The sequence below is a fragment of the Trachypithecus francoisi genome, unplaced genomic scaffold (genome assembly GCF_009764315.1).
Source record: "Trachypithecus francoisi isolate TF-2019V2 unplaced genomic scaffold, Tfra_2.0 Lachesis_group4, whole genome shotgun sequence".
Taxonomy (NCBI): Eukaryota; Metazoa; Chordata; class Mammalia; order Primates; family Cercopithecidae; genus Trachypithecus; species Trachypithecus francoisi.
Window position 1 is genome coordinate 129,341,633 of NW_022681469.1, and position 15,974 is coordinate 129,357,606.

Here is a 15,974-nt window from a genome sequence, read left to right on the forward strand (position 1 = left end):
CCTGGCCAACATGGTGAAACCCTGTGTCTACTAAAAATACAAAAATAGGCCAGACGTGGTGGCACACACCTGTAATCCCAGCTATTTGGGAGGCTGAGGCAGGAGAACTGCTTGAACCCGGAAGGTGAAGGTTGCAGCGATCCGAGATCACACCACTGCACTCCAGCCTGGGTGACAGAGTGAGACTCTGTCTCAAAAAAAAAAAAAAAAAAAAAAAGTAGAGGGGTGGGGTGAATGCAAAGAGAAATACAATTCAGCTAAATAACCATCAGTTAAAATGAACTGAACTATTAATGAAATGGATCTAATTGGCATGTATAGAATACTTCATCCAGTAATAGCAGAATATACCTTCTTGTCAAACTTATATGGGATTTCCATCAAGCAAAACTGCATATGGGCCATAAAACACATTTTAACAATGTAAAAAAAAATAGAAATTACACAAAATATGCTCTCAGACCATACAAAATAGAACTAAAAATCAGTAACAGAAGGATAGCTGAAAATTTTCAAACTGTTTGGAGATTGAACAACACACTTCTAAGTAACACGTGAATTGAAGAAGATATCTCAAGAAATATTTTGAAATAAATGAAAACATAACATCATATTTTGTAGGATGCAGTGAAAGCAGTTCTTTAAGGGAAATTTGTAACACTGAATGGATGTATCAGAAAAGAAAAAATATGTGATATTAATAATCTAATCTTATGCCTTAGGAAACTAGAGAAAGAAATGTAAGCCTAAAGCAAGCAGAATAGAAGAAATGATAAAAATGAGAGCATAAATTATTAAAGTGAAGTAGTTTTGTTTTTGAGACGGAGTCTGGCTCTGTCGCCCAGGCTGGAGTGCAGTGGTGCCATCTCAGTTCACTGCAAGCTCCGCCTCCCGGGTTTACGCCATTCTCCCGCCTCAGCCTCCGAGTAGCTGGGACTACAGGCGCCCGCCACCTCGCCCGGCTAGTTTTTTTGTATTTTTAGTAGAGACGGGGTTTCATCGTGTTAGCCAGGATGGTCTCGATCTCCTGACCTCGTGATATGCCTGCCTCAGCCTCCCAAAGTTCTGGCATTACAGGCGTGAGCCACTGTGCCCAGCCTGAAGTAGATTTTAAATTTTCTCTGCAGAATAATTTTGTGAGGTAATGAATATGTTAATTAGCTTAACTGAGCCATTCCACATGTATACATATATTAACACATCATGTTATACTCCATAAACGTATACTATTTTGTTTTTCAATTTAAAAATTAATTAAAATCAGAAAAAAATAATTATTAAATTTAAAACAGGAATTCAGTACTGAAAATCAATGAAACCAAAAGTTGTCACTTTTAAAAGATAATAAAATTGATAAATTTCTAGCCAGGAAAATCAAGAAAACAAGAGGGAAGCCATGAATTACTAACATCAGAAATGAAAGAGGGGTCATCACTACTGATTCTGTGGACATTAAAAGAATGATAAATAAATATTATAAACAACTCTATGTCCACAAATTTGATAGCTTAGATGAAATGAACCTATTCCTTGAAAAGCACAATCTGCCAAAACTCACATAAAGAGAAATAATTTTAATAGGTCTATACATACTAAAGAAACTGAATTAATAATTAATAATCTTCCACAAAAGAAAACACCAGGCCCAGATGGGTTCATTACTGAATTCTTTCAATAATTTAGGAAAAAAATGATAATAATTATCTGCAGTCTTCTCTAGAAAACAGACGAAAAGCGAACCGTTCCTAACTCATATACTTGCTGACTTGTTCCATGAGGCCAAAATTGCCCTAATTCTAAAACCAATGACATTAAAAGAAAGGAAAGCTACAGAACATATCCCTCATGAACATAAATGCAAAAATTCTCAACAAATATTAGCAACTTAAATTTTTGTTTAAAGGTATAATCATGTATAGAAAGAATTATAGTCCATGGCCAAGCGAGATTTATTCCAGGCATGAAAATCTGGTTAAATATTTAAAAATCAATTAATGTAATCTATCACACAAACAAGATAAAGAAGGAAAATTATGTGATTTTTCCATCAATGGACACAGGAAAAGCATTTAACAAAATTAAACATCCATTTATAATAAAAACTGAGCAAATTGGAAATAGAGAGAAACTGCCTCAACTTGATTAACAGCATCTCCAAAAACCGTATAGTTAACCTCATATTTAATGGCGAGAAATTAGGTGCTTTTGTCCTAAGACTGGGAAAAAGCTTAAGATGTCCTCTCTCGCCACTCTCATTCAACACTGAACTAGATGTCTTAGATAATGTAACAGGACAAGAAAAGGAAATAAAAAGTTTATACATCGGAAAAGGTGAAATAAAAATGTCTTTGTTAATAAATTCGTAATTGTCTATGTCAAAATCTGAAAGAATAGACAAAAAAAAAAAAAGAAACTTCTGGACCTAGTAGGCAAAAATGGCAACATTGCAGAATAGAAGGTTGACATACAAAAGTCAGTTGTTTTTTCCAGCAATTACCAAGTTGAGATTGAAATTGAAAACACAATACCATGTATATGAACACCAAAAAATGAAACTGAGGTGTAAATCTAACAAAATATATACAAGATCTATTGAAGAAGACTACAAAACTGATGGAAAAAAGCAAATATCTAAATAAATGAAGAGATGTTCCATGTTCATGAATAGGAAGACTTAATATTGTTAAGATGTTTATTCTGCCCAACATAATCTATAAATTCAATACAATTCCAATCAAAGTCCCAACAAGATACTTTATGGATATAGACAAACTCTAAAATCATATGGAAAGGCAAAAGACACATAAAAACCAATGCAATAATAAAGAAAAAGAGCAAATTTGAACAACCAACACTACCTGATTTTAAGACTTACTATAAAGCTTCATAATCAATACAACATGGTATTGGTAAAAGAATTGACAAGTAGCTCAATGAAGCAGAACAGAGAGCCCAGAAACAGACATACAAAAAGAGAGTCAACTAGTCTTTGATGAAGGAACAAAGGCATTGAGAGGCTGCCTTTTGAAGAATGGTTGTCTTACTTGAAAGAGTAGCTGAATATCCACATGAAAAAAAAAAAAAAAAAAGAACTTCACATAGACCTTATGCCTTTCACAAAAACCAACTCAGTTTAGATTATAGATATAATATAATGCTCAATACTATTATATAAAACTACTAGAAGATAATATAGGAGAAGACTTAAGGGAACTAGCATTTGTCAATGAATTTTTAGATACAATACCAGGAACATAATCCATGAAGAATGATTGAAATGTTGGACGTTATGAAAATTTTAAATTTTGCAAAGGACACTGTTTAAGAGAATGAAAAGCCAACCCTCAGAATGGGAGAAAATATCTGCAGAAGATATATTTCATAAAGGATTTGTATCTAAATATGTACAAAGAACTCTTAAAACTCAACAATAAGAAAACAAACAACTGATTTTAAAAATGGGCAAAAGATCTGAATAAACACTTCACCAAGAAGATGGCAAGTAAATATAGAGAAAGAAGTTCAAAATCATATGCCATTATGGAATTGCAAATTAAAACAATGAGATAACACTACACATCTATTAGATAATCACTAAAATTCAAAAAACTGAAAATACCAATGGAAGATGAGGATGAATATTAATAGTAACTTTCATTCATTGCTCCTGGGAATTCAAAATGGTACAGTCACTTTGGAAGATAATTTAGCAGTTTCTCACAGAACTAAACATGGTCTTACCATACAAACCAGTAATTGTAAGGCTAGGTATTTACTCAATTGAGTTGACAACTTATGTCCACACAAGAATGTTTATAGCAGCTTTATTCATAATCATCAAAAACTGGAAGCAAACAAGATGTTCCTCAAAAGCTGAATGGATAAACTGTGGTACATCCATCAAATGAGATATTATTCAGTGATATAACAAAATGCGCTATCCAGCCATGAAAAGACATGGAGGAACCTTAAAAGCCCATTGCTAAGTGAAAGAAGCCAGTCTGAAAAAGCTACATACTAAATGATTCAACTGTATTACATTCTCAAAAAGGCACAACTATAGAAGAGTAAGAAACCAGTGTTGCCAGAGATTTGGAGGAGGAAAGAAATGAATAAATAAAAGATACAACACAGGATGGCAATAGAATATTCACAAACTTATATGTAACAAGTAACATAACACTAAATATATAATGAAACTGAATGGATTTTTAGGACAGTGAAACTCTTCTGATACATAATGGTGGATACATAATATTATGCAATTTTCAAAACCCATAGAACTGTCCAACACAGAGTGAACCTTAATATAAACAATGGACTTTAGTTAATAATATATCCATATTGGTTCATCAGTTTTAACAAATGAACTACAAGATGTTAATGACAAGGAAAAGTATATAGATGGGAGGGAGTCATAGGGAAACTCTGTGTTTTTTGCAATTTTTTGTAAATATAAAATTGTTCTGAAAAATAAGTCTATTTTCTTAAAGTCAGTCCAGGGATCCTCCTTTATATAAATCCAATCTGGCATTTTTCTAAGTAAAATTTCTCTGTTTCCAGCATTTAAGTCTCACTTCTCTGTGCAAGATTTTCTTTAGTTTTATATTTCCTAGGTCATTTCTGTCAGAATTAAGGGGTGGGGTAGTGAGAATTCAGACATATGTCCTCGAGCTGCCATCTGTTCTCCGAATGGTATCCCATATGTTGTTGATGTGTAGAGTTTTCATTGTTGACATTTATGAATTGACTATAATTGTACTTTGATTTCCTTCTTGACTCGAGTTAATTATGAGGGTGTTTAAATTTCCAAGTGGTTTTTTTTTTTAAGCATGTTACTCATTTCTGCTTCATTGCTCATTGTTTTAAATATGTGATTTGCGTAAGTCCTACTTTTAGAGCTATTGAGAGGGTTTGTTTTCTTGGTAGTTTAGTATATTGCCAATTTTTGAAATGTCCAGATATTTTACAACGATGTATATTATTCTTATGTTATGAAGTCTATTTTTTCTCTCTATATATTTTTGTTTATTCTTCTGTAAAACTTTGAACAGTTTCATTATATATTTAGTGTTATGTTACTTGTTACATATAAGCTTGTGAATATTCTATTGCCATCATGTGTTGTATCTTTTATCAATATAAACAATCCTTTATCACATGAAATGCTGTTTGCTTTGAATTTAATTTGTCTAATAGCAGTGTTGTAATGAATGCCTTCTTTAATTTTTACTTGCTTGATATACCTTTGGCCATCCCTCTATTTCCACACTTAGATATCTAAGTGATGTCGTTTTAAATTTTTCTCTTTTAAACAGTATAGAATTGGATCTTAGGGAAGTTTTAAAACAAGTTCTTTTCTTAATGAAAGAGCTTAAGTCATTCACATGTATTGTGACAGATAATGTTTTGGTTTGGTGTTATTTCAGTTACCTCAGTTTAGTCTTTCTATATTAAGGGGTTTTTGTTTGTTTGTTTTTGCTATTTACTTGTTTTTTCTTTTTATTTGATTATCATTTGTGACAGGCTTGGAAAAAGTCCTCCCCACCCCCTACAAAATCCATATCCTAATCCCTGGAACCTGTGATGTTACCTTATATAAGAAAAGGGAACTTTGCAAATGTAATTAAGTTAAAGATCTTAAAACTGGGAGATTATTCTGGTTTATCCCAGTGAGTCGCAAATGCAATCATAAGAGGGAGGCAGAAGGGTGTGTGACACACAGACAGAAGAGGAAAAGGCAGAGCTTGGGCTGATATGGTCACAAGCCAAAGACTGTTGGCAGTCACCTGAAGCCAGAAGAGGCAAGGGACCGATTCTCCCCTAGAGTCTCTGGAGGAAGCATGGCCTTGCCAAACTTTTATTTTTGCTCAGTAGAACTGATTTTGGACTTCTGGTCTCCAGAGCTGTGCAAGAATAAATTTACGTTGTTTTAAGCCATCAAGTTTGTAGTAATTTGTTATAGCCACCATAGGAAGCTAATTAAAATTTCTTCATTTTTATTTCACCCTATCATAGCTTATCTTTAATTTTTAGCTTTAATATATCTCTATCAAGGTAAAAAACAAGAGATACCCAAAATACATAACAAAATTGAACATGATGTCTTTTGTACTCTGTCCCTTCACTCAACTCCCTTAAGTTTTTCCTAAAATGTTTCATAATCATATTTATAACTATTTTGTAAGCATTTCATGTGTTTCTAACTTCATTGCTTACCATAGTTGTTATTATTCTATGCTCTTTCCTCTTCGTGAATTTTTATTTTTGATTCAATTCTCAATTAGCTGAAGTATGCCAGGAAGAGTATATAATGTTATATTTTCTTCCTTCTTATATATCTGAGAAAATTGTTCTGTGCCTTGGCACAGAAATTATATTTACAAAGTTCTTGGATCATAATTTTTTTCAAAACTCTGAACATGTTGTTTTACTATTTTCTGGCATTAAGTTTTGTGGGAAAGAGGCATGATAATTTAAGATGCATTTCTTTTAGGTAACCTTCAATTTTTTTTACCCTGCCTTAAATGCCTGAAGATGGTTAATCTCTGAAATTAAATACTCTTTTGATTGTATCTCAAAGTCGGCATCTTTTTATCAACATTGACTGCTCTTCTGGACACTCTTGTTTGTGGCTTTTCCTTTTGCTCCAGATTCTGAACTGTGCCTGTCACCTCCCTCAAGACAGCCGCAGAGCCCCAAGATCTTTATAACCTTCTCACCATGATGTTCCACCCCACAGGGTTCTGCCATTGTGTGCTTTCTTTTTCATCCTTCTCTGATGCCACCTCCTCTTCTGTTTGTAGCCAGCCTTAATAATTCTAAATTCATGGATCACAGGTAGAAACCCCAGTTTTGTCTAAGTAGATGATCCATTTTTTTTTCTTAAACCTAGTCATTCATTTTTCTCTTTCTCTATTTATCGCTTTTTCCCAATAAATAATTTTTTCTTATAGTTTTCAGGGGAGCCTTCAATTTTTTTTTAACCTTTTTTCTAACTTTTATTTTAAGTTCAGGGGTGCACGTGTAGGTTTGTTACACAGGTAAACTTGTGTCATGAGGGTTTGCTGTACAGATTATTTCATCATCCAGGTATTAAGCTTCAGACTCATTAGTCATTTTTCCTGACCCTCTCCCTCCCCCCACCCTACACCCTCCTATAGGCCCCAGTGTGTGTTTTTCCTCTCTATGTATCATGTGTTCTCATCATTTAGCTTCCACTTATAAGTGAGAATATGCAGTATTTTGTTTTCTGTTCCTGCTGAACACCCGCCATCCATGTCCATCCATGTCCCTGCAAAGCACATTATCTCATTCTTTCTTATAAGCCTTGAATTTCTAATCATTCCTCAGAACCTCCTCCCTATGGTGCCTTTCACAACATTAATGCTCAGATGCATTGTGGAAATAACAAACAATAAAGAACAACAAGGTACTTAATTGTTATTTGTCTGATCCAGAGAAAGAACAAAAAGGCATGAATTCAGAACAAAGGTAATTGCCAAGAAGAAAGTGAAGTAAATGCTCTCCGTTAGACTTCAGTCTACAAGTTACTCTCCTACTCCCTCTGGATTTGATCGTAATGTTACAAAGCAGAGATACAGCCAAACTCTTGGTAGAAATGAGGCTCCAAGTTACCTGAAAAATGTCCACCTTGATCATCCCTTCAAATATATTGCATTTAATCACATTCTAAATATGCTCTTCACATAAGAGAAATTAACTTCTTAAATCCCAATTTTCTTTTCTAATTATGCAAAAAAGATTGTACACAGATAATTAAAAGGTGTGGATAAAGTTAATAAAAGAGACAGTGGGAAGGAAGAGGAGACCCAAAGCCTAATGAAGTGGATGAAAAAGGGGAGCTTTCTGATGGTGTCAGTGCTGTTGATGATAAATGATTCAATACCACACATAGGCTCCCTAAAACCGGAACCCTTCTATCATCTCTCAACTCCCACTGATAAAAGGCAACGGAACTTTTGTTTCTAATTATTCTGGAATGTCAATTGTGGCAGAAAAAAATCAGTTTAGCTTTAAAAGTCAATTACAAACAAATGTACCATGCAAATGTCAAGGGCTGATCCTGTAATATGGAGCTTCCAAGAGGCCAAGGGAATAAGTGAGCAAGAAAGAACTGGAAGCATTCTCACTCATCATGGCCAGCAGTACAAATTCTAGCACCAAGGACCAAAATCTGCCTCCTGGTGTGGAGGTGAAAAGAGAGAGTTCCCTGGTCCATCCATCACAGGACATGAGACAAGGCTATGGCTCTCTGCTCGGCCGTCTCAAGCTCAAACTCCTTATAGGAGGGGAAGCACACAGAAGGGTAGGTGCAGGAGCCAGGGCAAGCGTTTTGAACTCCAGCCCCACAGTAGTGTCTGGGGTGGGTGCCTATGACTCTTGAAGCTGCAGTATTATAGTGCTGTTTTAACGCTGCCGCCTGCAGATGGCTTAAGTGGTAACCAGCTCAGTACCCTCTTGGTACTCAGGTCCTTGTCCATAGTCCAGGAAGAGTCAGGTCACATACAGATTTGAAGGATGAATGCAGGAGTTTTATTGAGTGGCGGAGGTGGTTCTCAGTGGGATGGATGGGGAGCTGGAAGGGGGATGGAGTGGGAAGATGATCTTACCCTGGAGTTTGGCTATCCAGGGCCAATCTCCTCTCTGATTGTCCCCAGCTGAACTCCTCTTGGTGTTCAGACCCTCCTCTTCTCTCCTTCTCTGTCATGCCATTCTGCCATTCGTCTGCTCATCTCCTCCTGGAGCCTGGGATTTGGGGTTTATATGGGTACAGGATAGGGGCATGTGGCTGGCCAAAAGGCAACTTTTGGGGCACAAAAACAGGAATACCTGTTCTTATTTAGGACCACTGGTTTCCAGGCTTGAAGGTGGGGTTTTTGCTGGGAAACTGCCCTCTTCCACCCAGTATTTCCCTTTCTCTTGTCCATATAAGAGAGTTATTTCCCTTCCTAACCCAACATTCACTCCTTCTTTGGTGCACCTCTCAGGTTTCTATATAACACAAGGTGCTATTCTTTCCACGATGTGCATTTCCTCACCTCTTTGAAGTCATGAGCTTCCTCTCATTTCTGTCTTTAGGTTGTGCTGCTCTACGCCTCTACCTACGTCCTGGTGTCCCTCAGCATAGACAGATACCATGCCATCGTCTACCCCATGAAGTTCCTTCAAGGAGGTAAGCTGGCTTGACCAGGTGCTCTTTCATAAAGAATTGTCCTTGTGTGAGGGTAGGATTGTTTTCACTAATATTTTACTCTTAGTAATCGTGATCTTCCTCCTCTTTCCTTCTCTTTCTTCTCCTCTCTTCATTTTCTTCTTCCACCTCTTTCCTCATTTCATGGGTCTGATTGTCCAAAAAGATGTATAAAAGAAAACTTAGATGCCTGAAAAAATGCTGACGGTTCCCATGGACAGCCCAGAGCCACTAAGGAAGGTGGGTGACTGACCCACTTTGTGACCATTTACCTTGATGCTGTTGCTTGCGTCTTTTTCCTCTAGAGCAGTGTTGACATGCATACCTGTCCAAAGAGACAAACTCTCCCACACTAACTTCTCATTTTCCAGAAACAAACACCTTGTCCTCCTTATCCAAAACCATAGAAATAATCAGAAAGACATTTTTAATTGATCATCGTATTGGTAAAAACAACAACAACAAAAAAGGAAACTCTCCTTGATCCAAAAATGGTGAGGGATCCCTAGGAAAAGGAAGCAGATGGGTCGGGGGAAGGCTGAGACCACACAGCCCACAAAACTCCCAGGAGATGCTGAAGTGGGATGGGAGGCCTTAAGAGCACTTCCTGAACAGACTGCATAAATATGGAGTGCAGGAGAGGAACTGAGGCATCTGACAAGGTGATTTTTGAAGTACAACACAGAGGATTAATCACAGCGAGTTTCCCTGGATTTTAATTAATCACAGCAAGTTTCCCTGGCAGAGTGGGGCCCTGGGGAGCAGTAACGCCCTAGAGGAAGGGTGGGTACATATTCATAAGGCTAGCTGCCTACTGCTCTACCCACAATCAGAGACAACTCTCCTCTGTACACCCTGAAAGCAAATACAAAGCGAGTGTTTAGCAACCTGTCCTCCCTTCCTCCAGATAACTTTGAAAACTGATAAAGAACCTAACAAAAAATCTTGACCACAAAAATGAGGTGCAATCAAATGTTATTTTAAAAAACGACAAAATCCAAACTGTAGAAAACAGATAATACATTTAAAATCTCATTCCACGCAATTTGCATCTAGGGAAACAAATTTAATAGAAGTAGCAGAATTTTAGGATAAATATAATTAACGTCAACAAGGATCTACAAGAAGTAGGGTGAAAAGGGTAATTTCATTTACTATTGACAGGGGTATAAGTAAACACATCTTATTGAAATATAAAATGTGCAGCCCTTTGATATGACTTCCTGGTATCTGCTCTAGAGAAACACCCACATGTGTGCATGTATATATATATATGTGATATATATCATGGCATTGCCTATAATAGCAGGAATTCATTGCTAACCTTGGTGTGCCTCAGTGGAGGAATGGTTAACTAGTCTACGGAAGAAGTTTCAGTAGCTTATGTTTATTGATTGCATACTAGATGTCATTCATGATTCTAACTGATTTATACATACTAAATATTTTAATATTCATAATATCTCTGTGAGGTGGGCTCTATTATTATCTGCATTTTACAGGTAAGGCAATTTTTGTTCCAAGAGTGAAAGTAATTTGCCCAGGGTCACAGCTAGTAAGTGCAGGAGCAGGATTTGAATCCATACAGTTTGGGTCTAGCTCCAGCGCCCTCAAATGCTATATAGCCTGCCTCTCAATGTGGAAGTGGTAGAGTCATGGACAGTAATACACATCAACATGAACATAACCACATTGTATGCTGAGTGACAAAAACAACATGCACAAAAATCCACGCAGAATAACTTTAAGTCAAAAACTCAAAACAATGCTAGATACTGTATACCGAAAGATAGAGAGGAGCAGAAAGAGAGAACACACAAAAGAAAACTCTAGGAAAAATAAACAATTATTTGCAAAAATGCACACCAAACTTGCCATCTGACCTCACTTCTAGTTATGGGAGTTAGACCAGTGGTGTGACCACCACAGGAACTTATATGCAAGGCAGTAATTTTTACATGAAGATCAATGTGTTGTGTGCAATTAAAATTAATTTATTTTGATCATGCTTGTTATGCCTACTGTACAGCATAAGACATATGAGTAACAATACTAAATTGTATACTTAAGGATTTGCTAGGGATCTGTTCCAAGACAGTCGAATAGGAACAGCTCCAGTCTGCAGCTCCCAGCATGATCGATGCAGAAGACAGGTGATTTCTGCATTTCCAACTGAGGTGCCTGGTTCTTCTCACTGGGACTGGTTGGACAGTGGGTGCAGCCCACAGAGGGTGAGCCAAAGCAGGGCAGGCCATCACCTCACCTGGGAAGCACAAGCGGTAGGGGGATTTCCCTTTCCTAGCCAAGGGAAGCCGGGACAGACTGCACCTGGAAAAACGAGACACTCCTGCTAAATACTGCACTTTTCCCAAGGACTTAGCTACTGGCAGACAAGGAGATTCTCTCCCATGCCTGGCTCAGTAGGTCCCATGCCCATGGATTCCTTGCTCACTCCTAGCACAGCAATCTGAGATCAAACTGCGAGGCAGCAGCCTGGCTGAGGGAGGGGTGTCCACCATTGCTGAGGTATGAGTAGGCAAACAAAGCAGCCAGGAAGCTCAAACTGGGTGGAGCCCACCACAGTTCAGCAAGGCCTACTACCTCTATAGGCTCCACCTCTGTGGGCAGGACATAGCTGAACAAAAGGCAGCAGACAGCTTCTGCAGACTTAAACGTCTCTGTCTGACAGCTCTGAAGAGCGCAGTGGTTCTTCCAGCACATTGTTTGAGCTCTGAGAAAGGACAGACTGCCTCCTCAAGTGGGTCCCTAACACCTGTGTAGACTAACTGGGAAGCACCTCCCAGTAGGGGCCAACAGACACCTCATACAGGCAGGCGCCCCTCTGGGTTGAAGCTTCCAGAGGAAGGATCAGGCACCAATATTTGCTGTTCTGCAATATTTGCTGTTCACAGCCTCTGCTGGTGATACCCAGGCAAACAGGGTCTGGAGTGGACCTCCAGCAAACTCTGACAGACCTGCAGCTGAGGGACCCGACTGTTAGAAGGAAAACGAACAAACAGAAAGGAATAGCACCAACATCAACACCAAAAGGACATCTACACCAAAACCCCATCTGTAGGTCACCAACATCAAAGACCAAAGGTAGACAAAACCACAAAGATGGGAAGAAACCAGAATAGAAAAGCTGAAAATCCTGAAAACCAGAGGGCCTCTTCTCCAAAGGATCGCAGCTCCTCACCAGCAATGGAACAAAGCTGGACTGAGAATGACTTTGACGAGTTGACAGAAGTAGGCTTCAGAAGGTCGGTAATAACAAACTTCTCCGAGCTAAAGGAGCATGTTCAAACCCATCACAAGGAAGCTAAAAACCTTCAAAAAAAGGTGAGACAAATGGCTAACTGAATAAACAGTGTAGAGAAGACCTTCAATGACCTGATGGAGCTGAAAACCATGGCATGAGAACTTTGTGATGCATACACAAGCTTCAATAGCTGATTCAATCAAGTGGAAGAAAGGTTGTCAGTGACTGAAGATCAAATTAATGAAATAAAGTGAGAAGACAAGGTTAGAGAGAAAAGAGAAAAAAGAAACAAACAAAGCCTCCAAGAAATATGGGGCTATATGAAAAGACTAAATCTATGTCTGATTGGTGTACCTGAAAGTGATCAGGAGAATGGAATAAAGTTGGAAAACACTCTTCAGGATACCATCCAGGAGAACTTCCCCAACATAGCAAACAAGGCCAACATTCAAATTCAGGAAATACAGAGAACACCACAGAGATAATCCTCAAGAATAGCAACCCCAAGACACATAATTGTCAGATTCACCAAGGTTAAAATAAAGGAAAAAATGGTAAGGGCAGCCAGAGAGAAAGGTCAGGTTACCCACAAAGGGAAGCCCATCAGACTAACAGCAGATCTCTTGGCAGAAACCCTATAAGCCAGAAGAGAGTGGGGTTCAACATTCAACACTCTTAAAGAAAGGAATTTTCAACCCAGAATTTCATATCCAGCCAAACTAAGTTTCATAAGTGAAGGAGAAATAAAATCCTTTACAGACAAACAAATGCTGAGAGATTTTGTCACCACCAGGCCTGCCTTACAAGAGCTCCTGAAGGAAGCCCTAAACATGGAAAGGAACAACCAGTACCAACCACTGCAAAAACATGCCAAATTGTAAAGACCATTGGTGCTTAGAAGAAACTGCATCAATTAATGGGCAAAATAACCAGCTAACATCATAATGACAGGATCAAATTCACACATAACAATATTAGCCTTAAATGTAAGTGTGCTAAATGCTCCAATGAAAAGACACAGACTGGCAAATTGGATAAAGAGTCAAGACCCATCAGTGTGCTGCATTCAGGAGACCCATCTCATGTGCAGAGATACACATAAGCTCAAAATAAAGGGATGTAGGAGGATCTACCATGAAAATGGAAAGCAAAAGAAAGCAGGGATTGCAATCCTAGTCTCTGATGAAACAGACTTTAAACCAACAAAGATCAAAAGAGACAAAGAAGGCCGTTTCTTAATGGTAAAAGGATCAATTCAACAAGAAGAGCTAACGAACCTAAATATATATGCACACAATACAGGAGCACCCAGGTTCACAAAGCAAGTTCCTAGAGACCTACAAAAAGACTTAGACTCCAACACAAGAATAATGGGAGACTTTAACACCCCACTGTCAATATTAGAAAGATCAACAAGACAGAAGGTTCACAAGGATATTCAGGACTTGAACTCAGCTCTGCACCAAGCAGACTTAATAGATATCTACAGAAATCTCCACCCCAAATCAACAGAATATACATTCTTTTCAGCACCACATCATGCTTATTCTAAAATTGACTGCATAATTGGAAGTAAAGCACTCCTCAGCAAATGAAAAAGAACAGCAATCACAACAACCTGTCTCTTAGACAGCAGCGCAATAAATTAGAACTCAGGATTAAGAAACTCACTCAAAGCCACACAACTACTTGGAAACTGAATAACCCACTCCTGAATGACTACTGGGTAAATAATGAAATGAAGGCAGAAATAAAGATGTTCTTTGAAACCAATAAGAACAAAGATACAACGTACCAGAATCTCTGGGACACATTTAAAGTAGCGTGTAGAGGAAAATGTATAGAAATAGATGCCCATAAGAGAAAGCAGGGAAGTTCTAAAATCGACACCCTAACATCACAATTAAAAGAACTAGAGAAGCAAGAGCAAACACATTTAAAAGCTAGCAGAAGGCAAGAAATAACTAAGATTAGAGAAGAAATGAAGGAGATAGAGATACAAAAAACCCTTCAAAAACTCAGTGAATCCAGGAGGTGGTTTTCTTAAAAGATCAACAACATTGATAGACCGCCAGCAAGACTAATAAAGAAGAGAGAATAATCAAACAGATGCAATAAAAAATGATAACGTGGATATCACCACCGATCCCACAGAAATACAAACTACCATCAGAGAACACTATAAACACCTCTATGCAAATAAACTAGAAAATTTAGAGGAAATGAATAAATTCCTAGACACATACACCCTCCCAAGACTAAACCAGGAAGAAGTTGAATCTCTGAATAGACCATTAACAGGCTCTAAAATTAAGGCAATAATTAATAGCATACCAACCAAAAAAAGTCCAGGACCAGATCGATTCACAACTGAATTCTACCAGAGGTGCAAAGAGGAGTTGGTACCATTACTTCTGAACCTATTCCAATCAGTAGAAAAAGAGGGAATCCTCCCTAACTCATTTTATGAGGCCAACATCATCCTGATACCAAAGCCTGGCAGAGATACAATAAAAAAAGAGAATTTTAGACCAATATCCCTGATGAACATCGATGCGAAAATCCTCAAATAAAGTATTGGCAAACCAGATCCAGCAGCACATCAAAAAGCTTATCCACCATGATCAAGTGAGCTTCATCCCTGGGATGCAAGGCTGGTTCAACATACACAAATCAATAAATGTAATCCATCGCATAAACAGAACCAATGACAAAAACCACATGATTATCTCAATAGATCCAGAAAAGGCCTTCAACAAAATTCAACAGCCCTTCATGCTAAAAACTCTCAATAAACTAGGTATTGATGGAACATATCTCAAAATAATAGGAGCTATTTATGACAAACCCACAGCCAATATCATGGGCAAAAACTGGAAGCATTCCCTTTGAAAACTGCCACAAGACAAGGATGCCCCCTCTCACCACTCCTATTCAACATAGTATTGGAAGTACTGGCCAGGGCAATCAGGCAAGAGAAAGAAATAAAGGGTATTCAATTAGGAAAAGAGGAAGTCAAATTGTCCCTGTTTGCAAATGACATGATTGTATATTTAGAAAACCCCATTGTCTCCCAGCACTTTGGGAGGCCGAGACGGGCGGATCACGAGGTCAGGAGATCGAGACCATCCTGGCTAACACGGTGAAACCCCGTCACTACTAAAAAATACAAAAAACTAACCGGGCGAGGTGGTGGGCACCTGTAGTCCCAGCTACTCGGGAGGCTGAGGCAGGAGAATAGCGTAAACCCGGGAGACGGAGCTTGCAGTGAGCTGAGATCCGGTCACTGCACTCCAGCCTGGGCGACAGAGCGAGACTCTGTCTCAAAAAAAAAAAAAAAAGAAAAGAAAACCCCATTGTCTCAGCCCAAAATCTCCTTAAGCTGATAAGCAACTTCAGCAAAGTCTCAGGATACAAAATCAATGTGCAAAAATTACAAGCATTCCTATACACCAATAACAGACAAATAGAGAGCCAAATTATGAGTAAACTCTGATT

General features: G+C 38.1%; 1 protein-coding gene across 6 annotated transcripts in view; it reads left to right on the plus strand.

Moving 5' to 3' along the window:
- Positions 1 to 15,974, plus strand: part of NPSR1 (neuropeptide S receptor 1) — a 223,488-nt gene that overhangs the window by 146,620 nt on the left and 60,894 nt on the right. For 4 of the 6 annotated variants that reach the window (XM_033193520.1, XM_033193522.1, XM_033193521.1 and 1 more), the window contains exon 4: positions 9,103 to 9,196. The exons of the other annotated variants lie outside the window; for them this stretch is intronic. In XM_033193520.1, coding sequence (XP_033049411.1) covers positions 9,103 to 9,196 — 94 coding nt within the window. The remainder of the gene's footprint in view (positions 1 to 9,102; positions 9,197 to 15,974) is intronic. 6 annotated transcript variants of the gene reach the window in all.